Source organism: Echinops telfairi, unplaced genomic scaffold (genome assembly GCF_000313985.2).
Source record: "Echinops telfairi isolate 266 unplaced genomic scaffold, ASM31398v2 ScPeMD7_443;HRSCAF=831, whole genome shotgun sequence".
Taxonomy (NCBI): Eukaryota; Metazoa; Chordata; class Mammalia; order Afrosoricida; family Tenrecidae; genus Echinops; species Echinops telfairi.
Window position 1 is genome coordinate 59,867,975 of NW_022104341.1, and position 16,821 is coordinate 59,884,795.

Sequence of the window (16,821 nt, forward strand, 5' to 3'; positions counted from 1 at the left end):
AGGGCCATGGGCCAGTGAGGAGCATCTTGTCTCATAGTGGGGTTGGCCATGTGGTCCTCTCTGTGCAGCAGGGTCCATTTTGAATCATAATAACCTCATGCACTGCCTCTTAACTGTTCTCAATGGACTCCAGGCTCATGCTAGCTCACTCAGTACAAGCTCCCATGCCCATTAAAGTCAACATTCCCAGGTGCAGGGAATGCGGTTTACAAGTAACCTTTCATGTAACTGGATATAGCTATGAAGCACTTAGGGACCACAGGTGGAGCCCATCCTCCAGACAGCTGCAAATCAACCTCAGAATGCACACCATGTGCTGTCCTGGGGGCTGCAATGGGACTTTGGCGGGCCCAAAGCACTTTTAACAGGCCCTGATGGCATAATGGTTACACACCGTGCTGTGATTCATAAGGTGAGCAGCTTGAAATCACCAGCCTCTCCGAGGGAGGAAAAACGGGGCTTTCTACTCCCACAAAAAAGTTAGAGTCTAGGAAACTCACAGAGGCAGTTCTACCTTGTTGTGTAGGGTCACTATGAGTCAGCATCGACTCAATGGCAGTGAGTAAGGTACTTTTACCTTCCACGACCTCTTCCTCCATTACCAATAATAAAGAACTGAACATGTTTTATGACTGTGTTGGTATGAAAACACTAATTCATTACTGTTATACTCATCTTTTCCTTCTAACTTTTAAAGACATTAAAATTAAAACATTTTTGTGGACCCTAAAAGTACTAGTTGGAGCCTTGGTGTTGCAGTGGTTATGGGTCAGGCTAAAAATCACAAGGTCAGCAGTTTGAATCCACTAGTTGCCCCACAGGTAAAAAGAAGGAGGCTTTCTACTACCCAGGATTGATGAACTGATAGAGACGGCAAGGAGAATAAGGGTTCCAGGAGGCGGGGTGGGAGCTACAGTGAGGGACGGGGAGTGTAAAGGGAGCCGATATCAAGGCATTCAAGAAGGAAGAGAATGTTTTGAAACTGATTGTGGTAGAAATTGTCTGCTTGATGTGATTGAACTGTGGAATGATATCTGTATTAGCTCCCAGTAAAATGGTTTTGGGGTTAAAAAAGAAAGCAATATGCAAATATCCAAAATAAGTGTTATTGTTAGATATTATTTAGTATTCATTAATACTTTAAAAATGCATTCTTATAATCTGGTTTATGTATCATTTTTGTTGTTCTCATTTAAGTATTAACTGTATGAAATAATAAACTACCTTTCAGTAAAAGAAGAGAAAGAAAATTGATGGGACTGTGAAATACGTGTGCAATAAGAAATAAAATGGAAATACAATTCAAAAGAATTAGTTTCAGTGTTGGAAACCCACCAGGGCAGTTGTACGCTGTCCAACAGGGTCACTGTGAGTCAGAATTGACTTGCTGGTGGTGAGCATGGAGTTTCGTGAAGACACCAGATGGGGATAGGAATGGTTCGGTGCACCCTGTGCGCAGACACTGCCCAACTCTCAGTGGTGGCTTGCATGCTACTCTGATGCTGAACGAGCTCTAGCAGAGCTTCCAGGCTAAAATGGACTCGAAAAATAAAGACTGGTGATCTATTCCTGCAAATCAGCCAGTGAAAACCCTACAGATGACAATGACCTAATCCGCAACCCACCATGAGGATGGCATCACAGGGTCAGGTAGCATTCTGTTTTCTTGTGCATGGGGTCGCCATGAGTCTGGGACCAACCTGGTATTAGCTAACAATCGCTAAAGTACTGTGGGCCCTCATTATGGTGCCAAATGAGTAAGTTGGCCCTACCTCACCCATTCTTGATTGCATCGGCCTTACCCCATGTCCCAATCTTAAATGGTTTCCTTATGCCAAGAGAATAAAGTTTAGTCGCCTCACCTGGGCATTTAAGGCACACCTCAGTTGGTTCAGTCTTTCTCTCCAGCACCAGCAATTCCCACTTAGATTGCAGCTTCCACATTTATAGATGGTTCTCTCAAAATGCCTTATGCCTTTGTCCCCAAACTAGTCTCCTCTCGATGCCTACTGATTGTGGCTTAGATATCTTCTTCCATGTGGCCTTCCCTAGTCCTTGAGATTAAAATTATGACTCCTTCTACACCTTCATAGTACTTTATACATCTACTGAATAGACCTCTTATTCAGCCTGCCTTTGGCCAAATAGCCCCACTTCTAATGTGCCGTTCTTTCACAGAATAGCATTTCCAAACTCAGGAAGCGACTTATACCCTGTGCCAAACCAACTTGCCAGCCACCAAACAGAGCACTATGCCACAGGGTGCCAAGAAGAGAAAACGGCACACTCAGCACTGCACACAGGATATTAGGTTGCCTGACTGTTGCTCTCTGAGGCATTATTTACATTGCCACCATAGCACACAGTTGAATTTTAATGCGGAATTTCTATTCCTAAAACCTTTTAAATTATACTCTGATGCATTATTGAAATTAAAGCATATTTTTGACTTCTACAGTAGTCTGTGACAATTCAGGCAATGCAATTAAAGGCAGTAGAAATTGCCAGCTCTCTTGCCACATGCCACGAATTTCCTAATTCCTTGAACCGTGAAGGACTTATTCCTCACACACTCAGGTGCATTGTCAAAAGCTCCAAGGTTACTTTCAAGAGAAGATGTTAATTATGCAGTAACTATAATTTAGGGGTTTAGATTGTTATAAGATTTATTGGCAAGGAAAATGCACATCTAAATCCAGGGTTCTTCAAGGCACATCAGAATTAGAGATGATTTCAAGATGGCATGCACTGGTATGAAGAGAACAAACTCCTATATGCTTATATTCAAATTCAGGTGGTCAAGGGTGATGCAGAGAATTTTCTAAAATTACACGTGCAAATGGCTAGGATTCCATCTTTGTAATACTGAGGAAGGGACAGAGATGCATAGATGAAAGTTGTCTATTGTTGGATTTTAAAAGTGTGGGTATGGGTGGATATGTATACAAGTATATATACTTAGTTTCTTTTTTCTACAAAATAAAGAAAGGTACCTTGATGATGACTCACACAATAGACAGCATTTTGAGGTGGGGGAAAAACACAGTCTTCTGGTAAGCTAATTACTTCTTCACATTTCTACATTAGCTAGAAAACTCTTGGGGGTCTGGGACTATGTATTAATCATATTTCTCTCCCCATTAGGGACCTTTCCTACACATGACAAATGCTCCTTACTGAACTGGCCAGACTTCCTGCTAACACTCCTTAGAAGCATGGCCTCATTTCTGTTAAAATCTAGCTCCAAGCTTATTTTTAGGTTTTGATGGGCATGTTTCATTATAAATGCCCTTTTTAAAAATTCAAAATCCATTCGTGCTTTCAGTCATTCAACAAGTATTTATCAGGCTCCTAAAAATGCCAAGAATTAACGAGATTACAAAGGTGAAATAACACTCAGCCTTGTTCTGAACTTTACTTACAGTCTAGTGGGAGAGAAAGGCCAGACACCGGATCACAGCTCAATGTGATGAGTCCTACTACAGGGAAGTACAGGCTTCTGTAGGAGCTGCGAGGATGAGGGTTTTGGGCAACCTAGAGGATTTGAGAACCATCTAAGTTGTGTCCTAAAAAGTAAGTAAATGATTACCTGGGAAAGTGGACATGCAGATGTCTATAGGAGAAGGGTCGTGGTGGTTTCGTGGTAGAATTCTCACCTTCAACGTAGGAGACCCAAACTAATTCTCCTGAAGCAGAGCGGAAAGTCAGTGGAGGTTTGGCGGCTTGCTATAATCCCGGAAATGTTTCAGCAGAGCTTCCAGATTAAAGCATACTTAGGAAGAGAGGCCTGGAGAAACTCTGAAAATCATCCAGGGTAAACATCCATGGATCACAACGGTCAGCTCCTATGGTGTATGGGGCCGCCAGGAGTCAAGGGCCAGCCTGATGGTAGCTAACAACAGCAGCAAGAGAACTATGGGACAGGTTGGCCAAAGCTGACGGAACAGTATGTGCAGAAGTACAGAGTTTGATGACAGTGGGAAGATGACTTTGAGGAAGAAAATGACAAGTTCTGTTGGGCTGCCTTGCACATGGCTGATAACCAGTTAGTAACAACCTTGACTTCACACCTAGAGCAGCAGACATTCATCCCCATTGGCAAGATTTTGCTCCACAAATTTACATAACTGTTCCAATTACAAGGGTTAAATCAGTGTTTATTCAATGCTGGTTTTCCTGTTTCCTTCTAAGGTTTTGAAAAAGTTATGTTGCATGAAAGTTAAGAGAATAGTTTCTTGTTTCATGATGTAAAAATTTTTTTAATCTATTTTAGTTCCTTCGGACATTGCTCTTTCTGCTTCCCTCAGAGAAAGAAGCAACGGAAAACTCACCACTAAGTCGTTCACTGGCAAGCTTAAACAGGCATTTTCTACTATATTTTACTCAAAAGCAAACGAGCAGAGTGGGCCTGTGTAACTGGGTAATTTGCTTAACATTTCTGAGCTTCAATTTATTCAACTGAAGAGTAATCTGAGGATCTAAAAACCAAAACCAAACTCACTGCCAACGAGTCAAGGCTGACTCACAGTGAGCCCTGTGGGTTTGGAGCCTGTAACTGTTTACAGGAGCAGAAAGCCCAGTCTGCCTCTCATGGAGCTGCTGATAGCTTCAAACTACCAACCATGCAGATCGCAGCCCAACTCATAACCACCACACCACCAGGACTCCTCAGAAGTGTGTGTATACACTGATATGGAGGCTTTATCAAGAAACAATATCTTCACACTTTGATACTTTTAATAAAGGTTTCATGGTTTTAAAACAATACTTTTTGTTTTATCCTTGTATATATATGAATATATACATGAGTGTATATATATGAACATATACATGAGTATGTACATGAACTTTGTCCTTGGGTAAATGTCACTCTTTTGATCTCAAATGGTTGATGAAACTAAGGGGCACATACACATCTAGTGTTACTATTCCCCCTTGTAGTCTTGACTATTGTTTGGCTGAAAAAAAAATTGAGTCGCTCATACCTTCCCTCAATACAAGGACACTTTCTTCTAACAAATTGACATTCTATGATGCTCACACACAAGCGCGCGTGCGCACACACGAATGCTGAAGACAACATGGGTGCATAGCAGATGTGGTGAAGACAGAGGATGGTGCCTGGCTATTAGAAGATACAGCGTCTGGGGTCTTAAAGGCTTTAAGTTAAACAAGTGGCCCTCCAACAGTGAAGCAAGAAGCCCACATGGAAGAAGCACACCAGCCAGTGCAATCATGAGGTGTCATTGAGACTGGGCAACGGGCATCAGAAGATTCACAACAAGCAGTAAACAAACCAACAAAAATGCATTGGTTGGAGCCGACAAAACCCATCTATGGACAATAGAACATCCCCCCCCAGAGCAGTCACAGGGAGGGGGTGAGTCAATCAGGGTGCAGCAGAGCACTAATAGGTCACGACCTCAGTGCCGCATCTCAATCTACACTAGATGGAAGCATGTACATAGGTATAGGCAAGAGATAAAACTCACGACACATAGAACCCAGGTACAGGAATAGGAAGAGAGATACCAAAAGGGTAGGGACAAGTGGGGGAGAGGTGGGGAGGAGGAGGGGGGCACTGAATGCAATGAATGGCACATAACCACACACCCCCAGTCAGGGGGAAGAACAACAGAAACCAGAGGGGAAGGGAGACAGCGGTCGGTGTGAGATCTGAAAATAATTAACAATCTACAATCTATCAGAGGGCCACAAGTATTGCGGGGGTGGCGGGGGGAGAAGAGCTGACTCCAAGGGCTCAATGGAAAGTAAATGTCTAGAAAATAATGACAGAATATATGTACAAATATGTCGGATACGATTGATGTATGGTTTGTAACAAGAGTTCTAAGAGCCCCCATAAAAATGATTTTTTAAAAAAGACTTTTATGGAAGTCAGTTGATTTCCAGATCTGAAGGCTAAGGGCCATTTCTAAGGGTTCTACCAGTCTATCTGGTCAGTCAGTTTGGTATTTTAATGATCTTGAGTTTTGTTCCAGATTTTTATCCCACTCTATCCAGGTCTTCTCCGGCTCAACTCCTCTCAGAGGAGTTAGTAGTAGTGGTAGTCAGGCATTTCTAGTTCTTCTGGTCTCAGGGTTGTGAAGGCTACTGACGTTCAAGTGACCCATTACTCCACTGGACTAATTGCTTACATGTGCCTCCAATTTCTCTGCAGAGAGGGTGAGAGAGACCACTAGTTGCACTTTGCATGGCTACTTACAACCTTGTAAGATCTCAGTCTCTACTAAACTTTTAAATTCCATTTCCCCACAACCGTATGGATCTTAACAAGTTATAGATAATATGGTGAAGACTATGCATTCCAGGACACATAACTGTGCTCATGCAGAGCAAGAGGCGGTCATCTGAACCAAACAAGGGGTTCCTGCACGGTTTAAAACCAGGAAAGGTTTTAGCCAGACACATTCCATCTGTACACAGAGCTGAGAGTCCAAGGAGCTAGGTGACATGTAGAACGTGGCATCAGGATTGGAGGAAGACTCAATAACACTTGGTGACATGCAAATGACACAGGACTTATAGCACTTGCTGATGCAGATAAAAACTATAGCTTTCAGTATGGATTACACCTCTATGCAAAGAAAGCAAAAATCTTTATAACAGATCAATTAATAGCACCATGATAAATGGGTAAAAGATTGAAGCTGTCAGGGATTTCATTGTGCTTTTATTCACAATCAATGCACATGGAAGCATCACTCCGGAACTCCAACGACATCCGGTGCTGGGCAAATCTGCTGGCCAGGGCCTATTTAAAGGGCTAACAAAAAAAAGATGTCATTTTTGAGGACTAAGGTGTGTCTGACTCAAGTCATGATATTTTCAATTACCTCATATGCATGTGAAAGTTGGACAATAAAAAAGAAAGCCCAAAAAAGCATTGCTCTTTTTATTATAATGATAGTGAGGAATATTAAATATACCACATATTTCCAGAAGAATCAAGCAATCTGTCTTAGAGGAGATCCATCCAACGTGTTCCTTAATGGCAAGACTTCCTCTCCTGTTCTTTGAACGGAAGGACCTGTCCCTGGAGAAGGACATCATGCTTAGTAAAGGAAGGGGAGGAGCATCGAAAAAGTAAAGCCCTCAGTGAGATGAACTGACACAGGGAGTTGCAAGAGTGGCACAAACATAACAACAACTGTGAAAAGGGCCAGTGTTTGGTTTTGCTGTTCCTATGAGTCAGAGGCGATTCAAGAGGACCTAGCAACAACTCACGTAGAAGCGTACACACTATATGTATTTACATACGTACTAAAGTGATCTCTGAGACAAGAGTCTAAAGAATCAAGGAGAGGGGAAGATACACTTTCCAAAATTTCATCTTATTCTTTTCTATCATTTGTTTTATTTTTAACTAACGTTGATGAAAAAGCCATGACACAGAATGAATTGTTCTCAAAGACGATTGGATAAGGAAAGTGAAGATCCTAGGTTTGACTAACCTACAAAAGGTGAGACTAGGCTCTCACTGCCATCAAGTCAATTCCAACTCACAGCAACCCTACGCGACGGTAGAACTGGGTTTCCTCGGAGTTTGAGACTGTAACTGTTTACAGGAGCAGAAAGCTTCATCTTTCTCCCAGAAAGTGACTGGTGGTTTTAAACTGCTGACCTTTTGGCAGTACACTCGGTCCTGGGTACTGGAAGGCCAACTTGTATACATAAACGTGGATCTCCACACAGAGGAGAGCTACCCAAAGGTACTGCCTCAGGAGGTGGTGAGAGGCACATCGCAGGTGTTCATCGCAGGCTAAGGGGTCATCTTGAAGAGCTATGGTTTAAGGAATTCCTCTTCCAAGTCTTAGGTATTAGACATTTGGCAGTTAGATGGACATTTCTTGCTGTGGTGCCCAGTAGCGACTGCATCCTTAAATGGTTATCCAGAAACATTCAAATTATGGTGGTGCCAGTTGTGGTTGAAGCAATTCCAATTCATAGGCACGGATTAAGTAAATAAGTAAGATAAATCAACGTTGTCTTCAATGTTCGAGACCCTTAAATAGACAGCTATTCCTAAATAAGAATATACCAGTTGCCAGGGAGTCAGCTCTGAGGCACGGTGACCCCCTGGGTTACCAAATAGAACTGCTGCACTTCAGAGGGCTTTCAGGGCTGTGATCTATGAGAAACACCAGACCTTGTGTTGGAACGAACAAACTTTCAGTTAGTAGTTGAGAATGTAGCCATTTGCTCTACCTAAGGACTCCTAAGTAAGGATCACCCCTACATATACATTCATTTTTCAGTGAAACATGGTGTCATTCAAAATGAGTATTTCACAATGTTAAATCTTGGTTCAAAATGTGGAGGCTTTGTTTAAACCCAACTCAGAATAGTATTAGTTAAAGGCAGCTTTTGGCTTCAATCAGATGCGCATTAAACATGTAATCATCTTAGCATTCTTTGGGTCCTAATATTTCAAAACTCCATTCAAACCTTTTTCCAGGTTGGACTACTCTTTTATGGCTTGTCTTTATGAATCTAGCAAATTGAGTTAATATCAGAATACTTCAGTGGTTTAAGAATACTTCAGTGGTTTAAGATGGAGCATGCCACGTTTGTGGACCTACTTTCCCTGGAACGTAGAGCACACACAGAGAAATAGGGTTTTTCTGAGATAATGAATTGCCGTAGCTTCAGTGCCATTCGGGATCTGCCAGGATGACCTCTGAATGACAATCTTTGCAGAGAATCATTAGAATGAAGAGAGCTGGGGCAGGCAGGCAGACACAACCATTTACGGAGTGGCACTGGAATCTGCCACTTGAGAGTGTTGACTTAGAAAATCATTACATTTCTGTGGACATCCATCACTCTCATCTAAAGACAGGGCAGGGGTGGCAGGGGTGTCAAAGCAGAAAAACGGCTTTGGGGGAACCTTGGATATTAGAGTCAGGAGACCAGAAACTGGCTGTTATTTACTAACTGTTTGACTTTGGGTAAGTCTCCTACCTTCTGGAAGAAACCATATCTTTGGACAAGTATCAAAAGTGAAGAAAGGGTACAAATGTATTCTCATGGAGTTTTAAGTGTCAGAGCACAGCTCTATCTAAAACCAGCTAGGACAATTCTTTTATAAATGGGCCGTAAAGAAGCTACCAGATTTTTCACCGAGAAACAATAGTGCAGAAGTTTGAGCTCAAGTCCCTAGTGTCGGGCCCATGCTCCTTACTCTACCTATTCTGAGTTCAATAGGGAAATAAGGTAAGTGTCTAAATATTCCATGTAGTATAACTTGCTATATAGGTGTAAGTCATTGTTAAGATGAAGCTGTAAATTCATTAGACAGACCTGAATATACATATTTCCACTCATTAAGTGTTTTTGTTAGCGCAAAAGCCTCCATAAACCACCAAGTTTATATGCATATCAGAATATAATCAGTTGGATAAATTGACAGGTTACTGCTGCTTTAGAAATGATCCATGATTTTAATTAAAAATCCTAAACAAATGGATATATTTACACTGCGCAAAGCCATACTTCAAGGATCTTAGAAGAAAAACTATAATTAGACAAGACAGATATAGTTGGACTAGTAAATGATATGTTACCTAATTTTTAAAAAACCTCATTCTCGTTTAAATGGAGAGAAAATGTTTTGAGAAACGATGTACAAATGCGCTTTACACAATTGATGTGTGTATGGATTGGGATAACAGTTGTATGAGCCCCTAATAAAATGTTAAAAAAGAAAAAAAAACAACCCATTCTCAGGGCCCAGCTCATCATCCAAACAAGTTAAACAGCACCTTCCAAACTTCATTCTCAGTTGCAACTATGCATCAACACAGTCAAAGATCCACTGTGCTACTACTGTGCCAGTGGCACAAGCCGCACCATTCCCATATCCAGAAAGAAGAGCTGCAGTCTTCCTGTAGGGCTAGTTTCATCAACCCCAAGAACCAGTCCCTGGCAACAGCACTTGAGATATAACAGTATCCTAACTGAAAACGCGCTCCCGTTACAAAGTACTTAATCAAGGCAATGCATTCTTCTCTGCACAACACGGACTGAAGCAGCAAACAAGGGAAAGGCTGGTTTGGTGAAAAGGACAACCTTGAAACACCCAAGTTTTTCAGGCTGCTTTGTGCTGGGGTCCCTGCGTCGTGAAAGGGGTTAAGCTCTGGGTGCTAACCGAAAGGCTGGGTGTTTAAGTCCACCCCAAGGCACCTTGGAAGAATAGCCTGGGGAATCTCCTTCTGGAAAACCAGCCATTGTTGGTATCAACTCAATGGCAACTGGTTTAGGGCTTTTGTTTGTTTGGCCCAGTGTTAGTGACTGCCCCTCCTGACGGTGACCACCCTAGAAGTCACATTTGTCTCATTCACCACTGTGTTAATATAGGGTCCTGTGACAGAGCAGGGCTGAGGAAATATATGCTGCATTTATTCTAGAACAGCACGTTGTTGTTTTTTAAAGAGACAAATTCCAACTTTTAAAATGCAATCCCAAAGAAGAATGAAAATGCATGAGAGTTCACCTTTCTTTTGTTCCCCTGAAACATGGCTCTATTGCACTCATTCTAAATGTGTTCCTTTTCAATACAATTGTTTACTCACATGCCCACCATGTTCCCAAAAGGGTTAGTGTAGCATCATTCAGAATACAGGGATCTTCTTAAGATCTAATAGGAGACCACATCCATGCAAAAGGTAGCTTATATGTGATATGCCACAGCTTTGGAAAACAAAAATCAAATACCACATACTTCAATACCAAAGTCCTGAAACCACCAGGCCCTTGGAGGCAATAGTTGCTTAATTTCCAATGGTCATGAGAACCTGTCCCACCAATACCTTACTCAACTTCAGTAAGAGCCTGCCAGGGTAAAGTCTTTTTCAGCCCAGAATATTCGAACATCTGTGAACAATATTTCACCACTTATATGAGGAAAAGAGAAACCGGTAGCCCAGGGAGGGCCACTACATGATGAAAAGAAACCAGCATTCCTTTGCAAAGTAAATTCAGGTGGGTCTCATTGCTCGCTGCCCAGAAGGCTGAACATGAATATTTCCACTGGATTATAAATTGTCTCTATTTAAACCACCTGGTTTCTTAAGTAAGACAGACACACAGCTATCGTTTTACTCCTGGTCCAACAAATAGTAGATGACTGTTTTGCTATGGAAATTGGTAAAAGAGAATTTGCAAGAAAGACAATCCAACTGGCTAAAATTCTTCCTAGAAGATGGTTGCAAGCCCAGATTCAAAGTTTAGAGGCATTTCCATTATCTCTGCGTTTAAAGGGTTATAAAATATCCGTACGCTCAAAGCGAAAGGATAGAGATAAAGGAAATCAAAGCCAAAGCAGATCAAATAAATGTCATTGAGCAAACCATAAAGGCTGTGTAAAGAGATTCTAGATCTCAGGTAAAAACTGCTCCGAGAAAGGTAGCCGCATTAATTGGAGCAGACAGAAGAGTTAGGACGAGGCAGGGCTTTACAGCGTTGCAAATAAAAGCAGCAATACACGAATCACAATTGGGATAAACGCCGTCCGCGAGCTGCAAAAACCATCAACGCTTTTGCTCCTTCACCTCTCCTCCCTCAACTAGCTGGGTCTTGAAAGCCGCTGCCGCTCCCCGCCCTCTTTCCGAGCCGCTCCTCGCGCCGCCCCCTCCCTCGTCCTCCCCACTCCGCCCCTCCACTCTCCCTCCCCTCCCTGCCCCCAGCTGGCGTAGTCGGCAGCCTAGAGAGATTAAGGGGTGCTCGCGGTAGTCACTGGGCCTCTGGACAGACCTAACGTTGCCTAGCTCCCTGCACCAAAGAAATTAGCGACGCGACACCCTGCTGGTCTGGGGCGCCCCGCTCTGCACCCCAGGGCTGGGGTGAGAGCCTAGGGCAGTCGGCTGGGCCCCGCCTGGAGGGCCCGGCGCTACTCGCGGCTGCGCTCCCAGAGGGCAGCGCTACCTGAGCTGTCCATGGTGCTGGCGCGATCCGGAGGGTGCCGGGCGGGACTCCGCGCCGCCGCCGCCGCCGCCGCCCCGGCGTGCACTCTCGGCTTGCCGCCACCCCCGCCGCTCCCCGCACTTAAGTCCCCATTACTGTCCACCAGCTGCAAGGACTCATAACCATCGTTGCTGGTCTTTTTCCGGTAGCTCCCGAGGAGGCTCATGGGCAAGCCCAGGGAGGGGAAAATAAATCACCTGGGAGAGGGAGAGGAAGATGGAAAGGGAAGAAGGAGAAATTTGCAAAGAGGGACAGAAAGCAATCAAGTGCCCGGCATGACGCAAAGAGGAGGGGGGAGAGGGCGCGGCCGCCCGAGGGGAGCTTTGCGGGGCGCTGGGGAGCCGCCGCCCTGGGCACAGCACGGCTCGGGGCGCGGGCAGAGCGAAGCAAGGAGGGCGGACGCGGTGGGCGGGTGCGCGCGTCCTCGGAGCCGCCGCTGAGCCGCCGGCCCTGCCGAGCTCCGAGCTCCGGGCCCGGGCCAGCCACCCTCTGCTGGGAAGTGCCCGGAAGCAATCCTATAGGTGTCGCCGCGTAGCCCCGTCGGTCGCGCAGCAGGGCAGCTCCAAGCGCAGCTGGCCCGCGGGGAGGGAAGCAAGGGAAGGGAGGTTGGCTGCGAGGGGGGACTGAAAGCGGAAAACGGAGCGGGGAGGGGATGGGAGGGGACTACTACGACTGGGGGAGGGGCGGGTTTTGCGCGTGTAGTAAAAAGAAAGGGTTGGGTGTCTCTGACCCGGGAGCTGTGGGTACCAGGGTTATCGTGGTAAGATCCAGACACGCCCAATTCGTATAACTTAGCCTATATTTGCTGGAAGCTGCTGCAAGTCAAAAGCCCCCGACCGCAACCGTCCAGGAGGGCTGGTTCGTAACTGGACTGGGCAAGGAAATACTGTGTTACATGCCACGTTCTACGCGTGTTGGCATATAAAGAAGCCACGTTCTACGCGTGTTAGCATATAAAGAAGCCGCAGCAGTTTGCATTTTTCACACAGAATGGGGATGAACCCAAAGTTAGGAACCCAAGAGTGGGTTATCCTAACTCTATACTGCAGTTAGGGTTCATTTCAACCAGGTGAAGAGATGGGAGCACTTAGCAACTCTTTGTTGATGAAGAAATGGGGCCGGACAAAGTCTGAGTTGGGTGCAATCCCAGATCTAACATCATTTACCTCGGGCCTTGGAGAAAAGTCTTTATCACTCCACTGGATTCAGAAGATGGTTGCAACGCAAGAGAGCTAAGATCCCTCTTTCAATTCTCTAGCCCGATTCTACTACACCCAAACACATTTGTTCGTTCTCTCTCGCTCTCCCCCTTACCCCCACCACTTTTTTCTTTCATGGTTCCAGGCAAAGCAAATAGTCTCATTATCAGAGAAGAATTCATCAGTTAATGAAGCTTAAGCACCAACAATACCCCCCCGTGTTTTTTTTTGTTTTTTTGCAAAAACTCCTTTAAAAAGGTGTGTGCCTAACTTTACATTCATAATTTTGTATTCTCATGCTTAAAGAGAATCCCAACACTATGTGTCAGGCCTCACAAAGCCTGTGTATAACTCCATTAAGTACTAAAATGCATTGATAAAAGTGTACACTTTTATTTGAAATTGTAAGACTGTAGATTTCAATCTCATTGTCTGGCAGTTTGTCGCACTGTGGTGGCTCGTGTGTTGCTGTGATGCGATGCTATGTCAGCGGTGTCAATGGGCCAGCAAGGTCACCCATATTGAACAGGTTTCCGTGGAGCTTGCAGACTAAGAACAGACAGAAGGGGTCAGCTCCCCACTTCTGAAGAAGAGGATGCTGAAACTCTTATGGATAGTTTCAAAGGACTGTCAAATACTGAAAGCATAAACAACATTGTCAGCGGTACTGCCCACGCATGGGTGCATCAGGTCCTAGGGTCCTCAAATAGTGACTGAAAGAGAGTTGGCTTCTTTGAGGGGACTGGACCATGGTGATCTGAGTTAGGTAATGCCTATGGAAGTAGAACTTTCTGGATCTTCATTTGCTGACATGGCACTACTCACGGTAAAGAAAAACAGCTTTGAAAATCTTCTAATGATCAGATCTTGGAATGTACATATGAAAAGTATGGATTTTGGAATGACAGGAGGCATTCATTGTCAGAAAGAATCTTGCTACATCCATCATGAAGTGTTATGCTATCTGTGATTGGATTTTATCTCTCCACCTTCAGGGAAATTCAATCAATATAACTATTATTCAAATTTATACACCAACCACAAAAGCAAATGATAAAGAAATTGAAAAATTCTACCAGCAACCTCAGTCAGAAATTGATCCAACAAGTAATCCAGATGCACTGATAGTTATTGGTCCCTGGAATGCAAAATTTAGAAACAAAGAAGGAATGGTAGTTGGAAAATATGGACTTGGTGACAGAAATGAAGCTGAAGATCTCATGATAGAATTTTGCAAAACCAATGACTTGTTCATAGAAAATGCCTTTTATCAACAACACAAAAGGTGACTATACACATAAACTCCCCAGACAGGTTACACACAAATTAAATTGACCACCTCTATGGGAAGACACAATGGAGAAACTCAATCAGCAGCTAAAACCAAGCCAGGGGCCAACTGTGGAATAGACCATCAATTGCTCATCTGTAAGCTCCAGATAAAGCTGAAGAAAATGAACACAAGTCCACAGGAGCTAAAATACGACCTTGAGTCTACCCCACTTGAATTTGGAGAACATTTCAAGAACAGAATTGACACGCATTGAACACTAATAACTAGGGACCTGATGAGCTGTGGGAGGACGTCAAGACCATCATCCATGAAGAAAGCAAAAAGTAATTTTTAAAAAATGAAAGAAAGATCAAAATGGATGTCAGCAGAGACTCAGAAACTTGCTACTAATCATAGAATAGTTAAAGTAAATGGAAGAAAAGGAAGAAGTCAAGGAGTTGAATTGAAATCTTCAAAGGGCAGCTTGAGAAAACAAAGCCAAGTATTATAAAGAAATGTGCAAGGACCTCGAGTTAGAAAACCAAAAGGGAAGAACAGGCTCAGTATATCTGAGAGTGAAAGAACTCAAGAAAAAAATTCAAGCCTTGGGCTGTAATTTTGAAAGTTTCAATAGGGAAAATATTGAATGATGCAGGAAGCATCGAGAGAAGATGGAAAGAATATACAGTCACTGTACCAGAAAGAACGAGTCAACTGCCTACCTTTTCTGAAGATAGCACATGAACAAGACCCAACGGTGCTGAAGGAAAAAGTTCAAATTCACTGAATACATTAGCCAAAAGCAAGGGTCCAGGAATTGAGGGAAGACCCACTGCAATGTTCCAACAGATTGACGAAGCATTCACTCATCTATGCCTGGTATTTGGGAGACATCTATGAGGTCAACTGACCGGAAGGGATCCATATTTATGCCCTTTCCAAAGAAAGTAACCCAACAGAATCCTCAAACTACAGAACAGTATCATTGATATATGGCACACAGGGAAAGTTTTGCTTAAGATCATCCGAAAATGATTGCAGCCTCACATTGACAGAGAACTGCCAGAAGTTCAGGCAGGCTTCAGAAGCCAACACAGAACAAGGGCTATCATTGCTGATGTCAGATGAGTCTTGGCTCAAAGCAGGGAATACCAGAAAGATGTTTCCTGTGTTTCATTGACTATGCAAAAGTGCTCACTGTGTGGAACATAATAAGCTGTGGATAACCTTGAGAAGAATGGGAATTCCAGTACACTTCATTGTGCTCATAAAGAACTTGCACATGGATCAAGAGGCAGTTTATGTGAAAGAACAAGGTAATCCTGGGGGGCACCTGAGCAGAGCTTTCATAGTATGCAACACCATTAGTGCAACCAATGGTGCTGCCTGGGAAGGTTCTCTCTGGTCACAGTGAATTTTTTCATAAAAGCAGTTACACTTGAACCTCGTTTTTTGTGATGGCCAATTTAAGAGAACAGTGTGAGGCTGTGATTTTTTTTTTTTCCTGCTCAAGAAAAATGTTGCAGAAACTGTTGTGATGTTGAACACATCTTACAAGGACAGAGCTATGGCGAAAACTCAAGTGTACATGTGGTTTTCTCATTTCAAAAAAGGTGAAATATCAATTGATGATGAACCTCATTTCTGGACATCCATCAACTTCCAAAACAAATGAAAATGTTAACTCATAGGGCATTTGGAGTTCATTCCACCAGGTCAGACTGTTAATCAATCTTTCTACTTAGAGGTTTTGAAAAGATAGCATAACAGTGTGTGACCAAAAAACGGCCTGATTTGTGGCAGAAGGGGGACTGGTTTTGCCTCAACAATGCACCTGCTCAGGCAGCCATGTCAGTGTGTCAGTTTTTGGCCAAAAGGCAGCATGCCTCTCTTGCCCCATGCACCTTACTCAGCAGGCCTCGCTCCCTGTAACTTTTTTTGGTTTGTTTCTGAGATCTGAGAATGAAGAGGGACATGAAAAGACAGCAATTTGATGAAGTAGAAGAGGTGAAGAAAAAAATGAGGGAGGTGCTGTCACCATCCAAACAAATGAGTTTGAAAAAATGTTTCCAAGAATAGAATCACAGATTTGACAAATGCCGTCAGTATAATGGAAAGTACTTTGAAGGTGAAAAGGTTGTTTTGTAAAAAATAAATAAATCACTTGTTGTTCCCTTGTCCCTGGGTTTGTTAACACCACTTCCTTTCCCCACACAAGTGATCCAAACTGGTGGTGAGGTGGGTGTGGGAAACCTGGTAGGGCATGATCAAGGGTAATGTAACAAAGAGGAATTGCTGAAACCCTGGTGGGGACTGAGCATGATAATGGGACAGGAGGAAGGTCAAGGGAAATAGAGGAAAGAG

The 16,821-nt window shown here is 43.5% G+C and overlaps 1 protein-coding gene across 5 annotated transcripts in view; it reads right to left on the bottom strand.

Moving 5' to 3' along the window:
- Nucleotides 1-16,821, bottom strand: part of DNAJC6 (DnaJ heat shock protein family (Hsp40) member C6) — a 188,463-nt gene that overhangs the window by 104,562 nt on the left and 67,080 nt on the right. The window contains exon 1 of one of the 5 annotated variants that reach the window (XM_004699365.2): nt 11,947-12,218. The exons of 3 other annotated variants lie outside the window; for them this stretch is intronic. In XM_004699365.2, the coding sequence (XP_004699422.1) occupies nt 11,947-12,151 (205 nt within the window). In that variant the 5' untranslated portion in view covers nt 12,152-12,218. Of the gene's footprint in view, nt 1-6,950; nt 6,970-11,946; nt 12,219-16,821 lie in introns of those variants that run through there. One more of the 5 variants, XM_045291832.1, reaches the window with a different exon arrangement.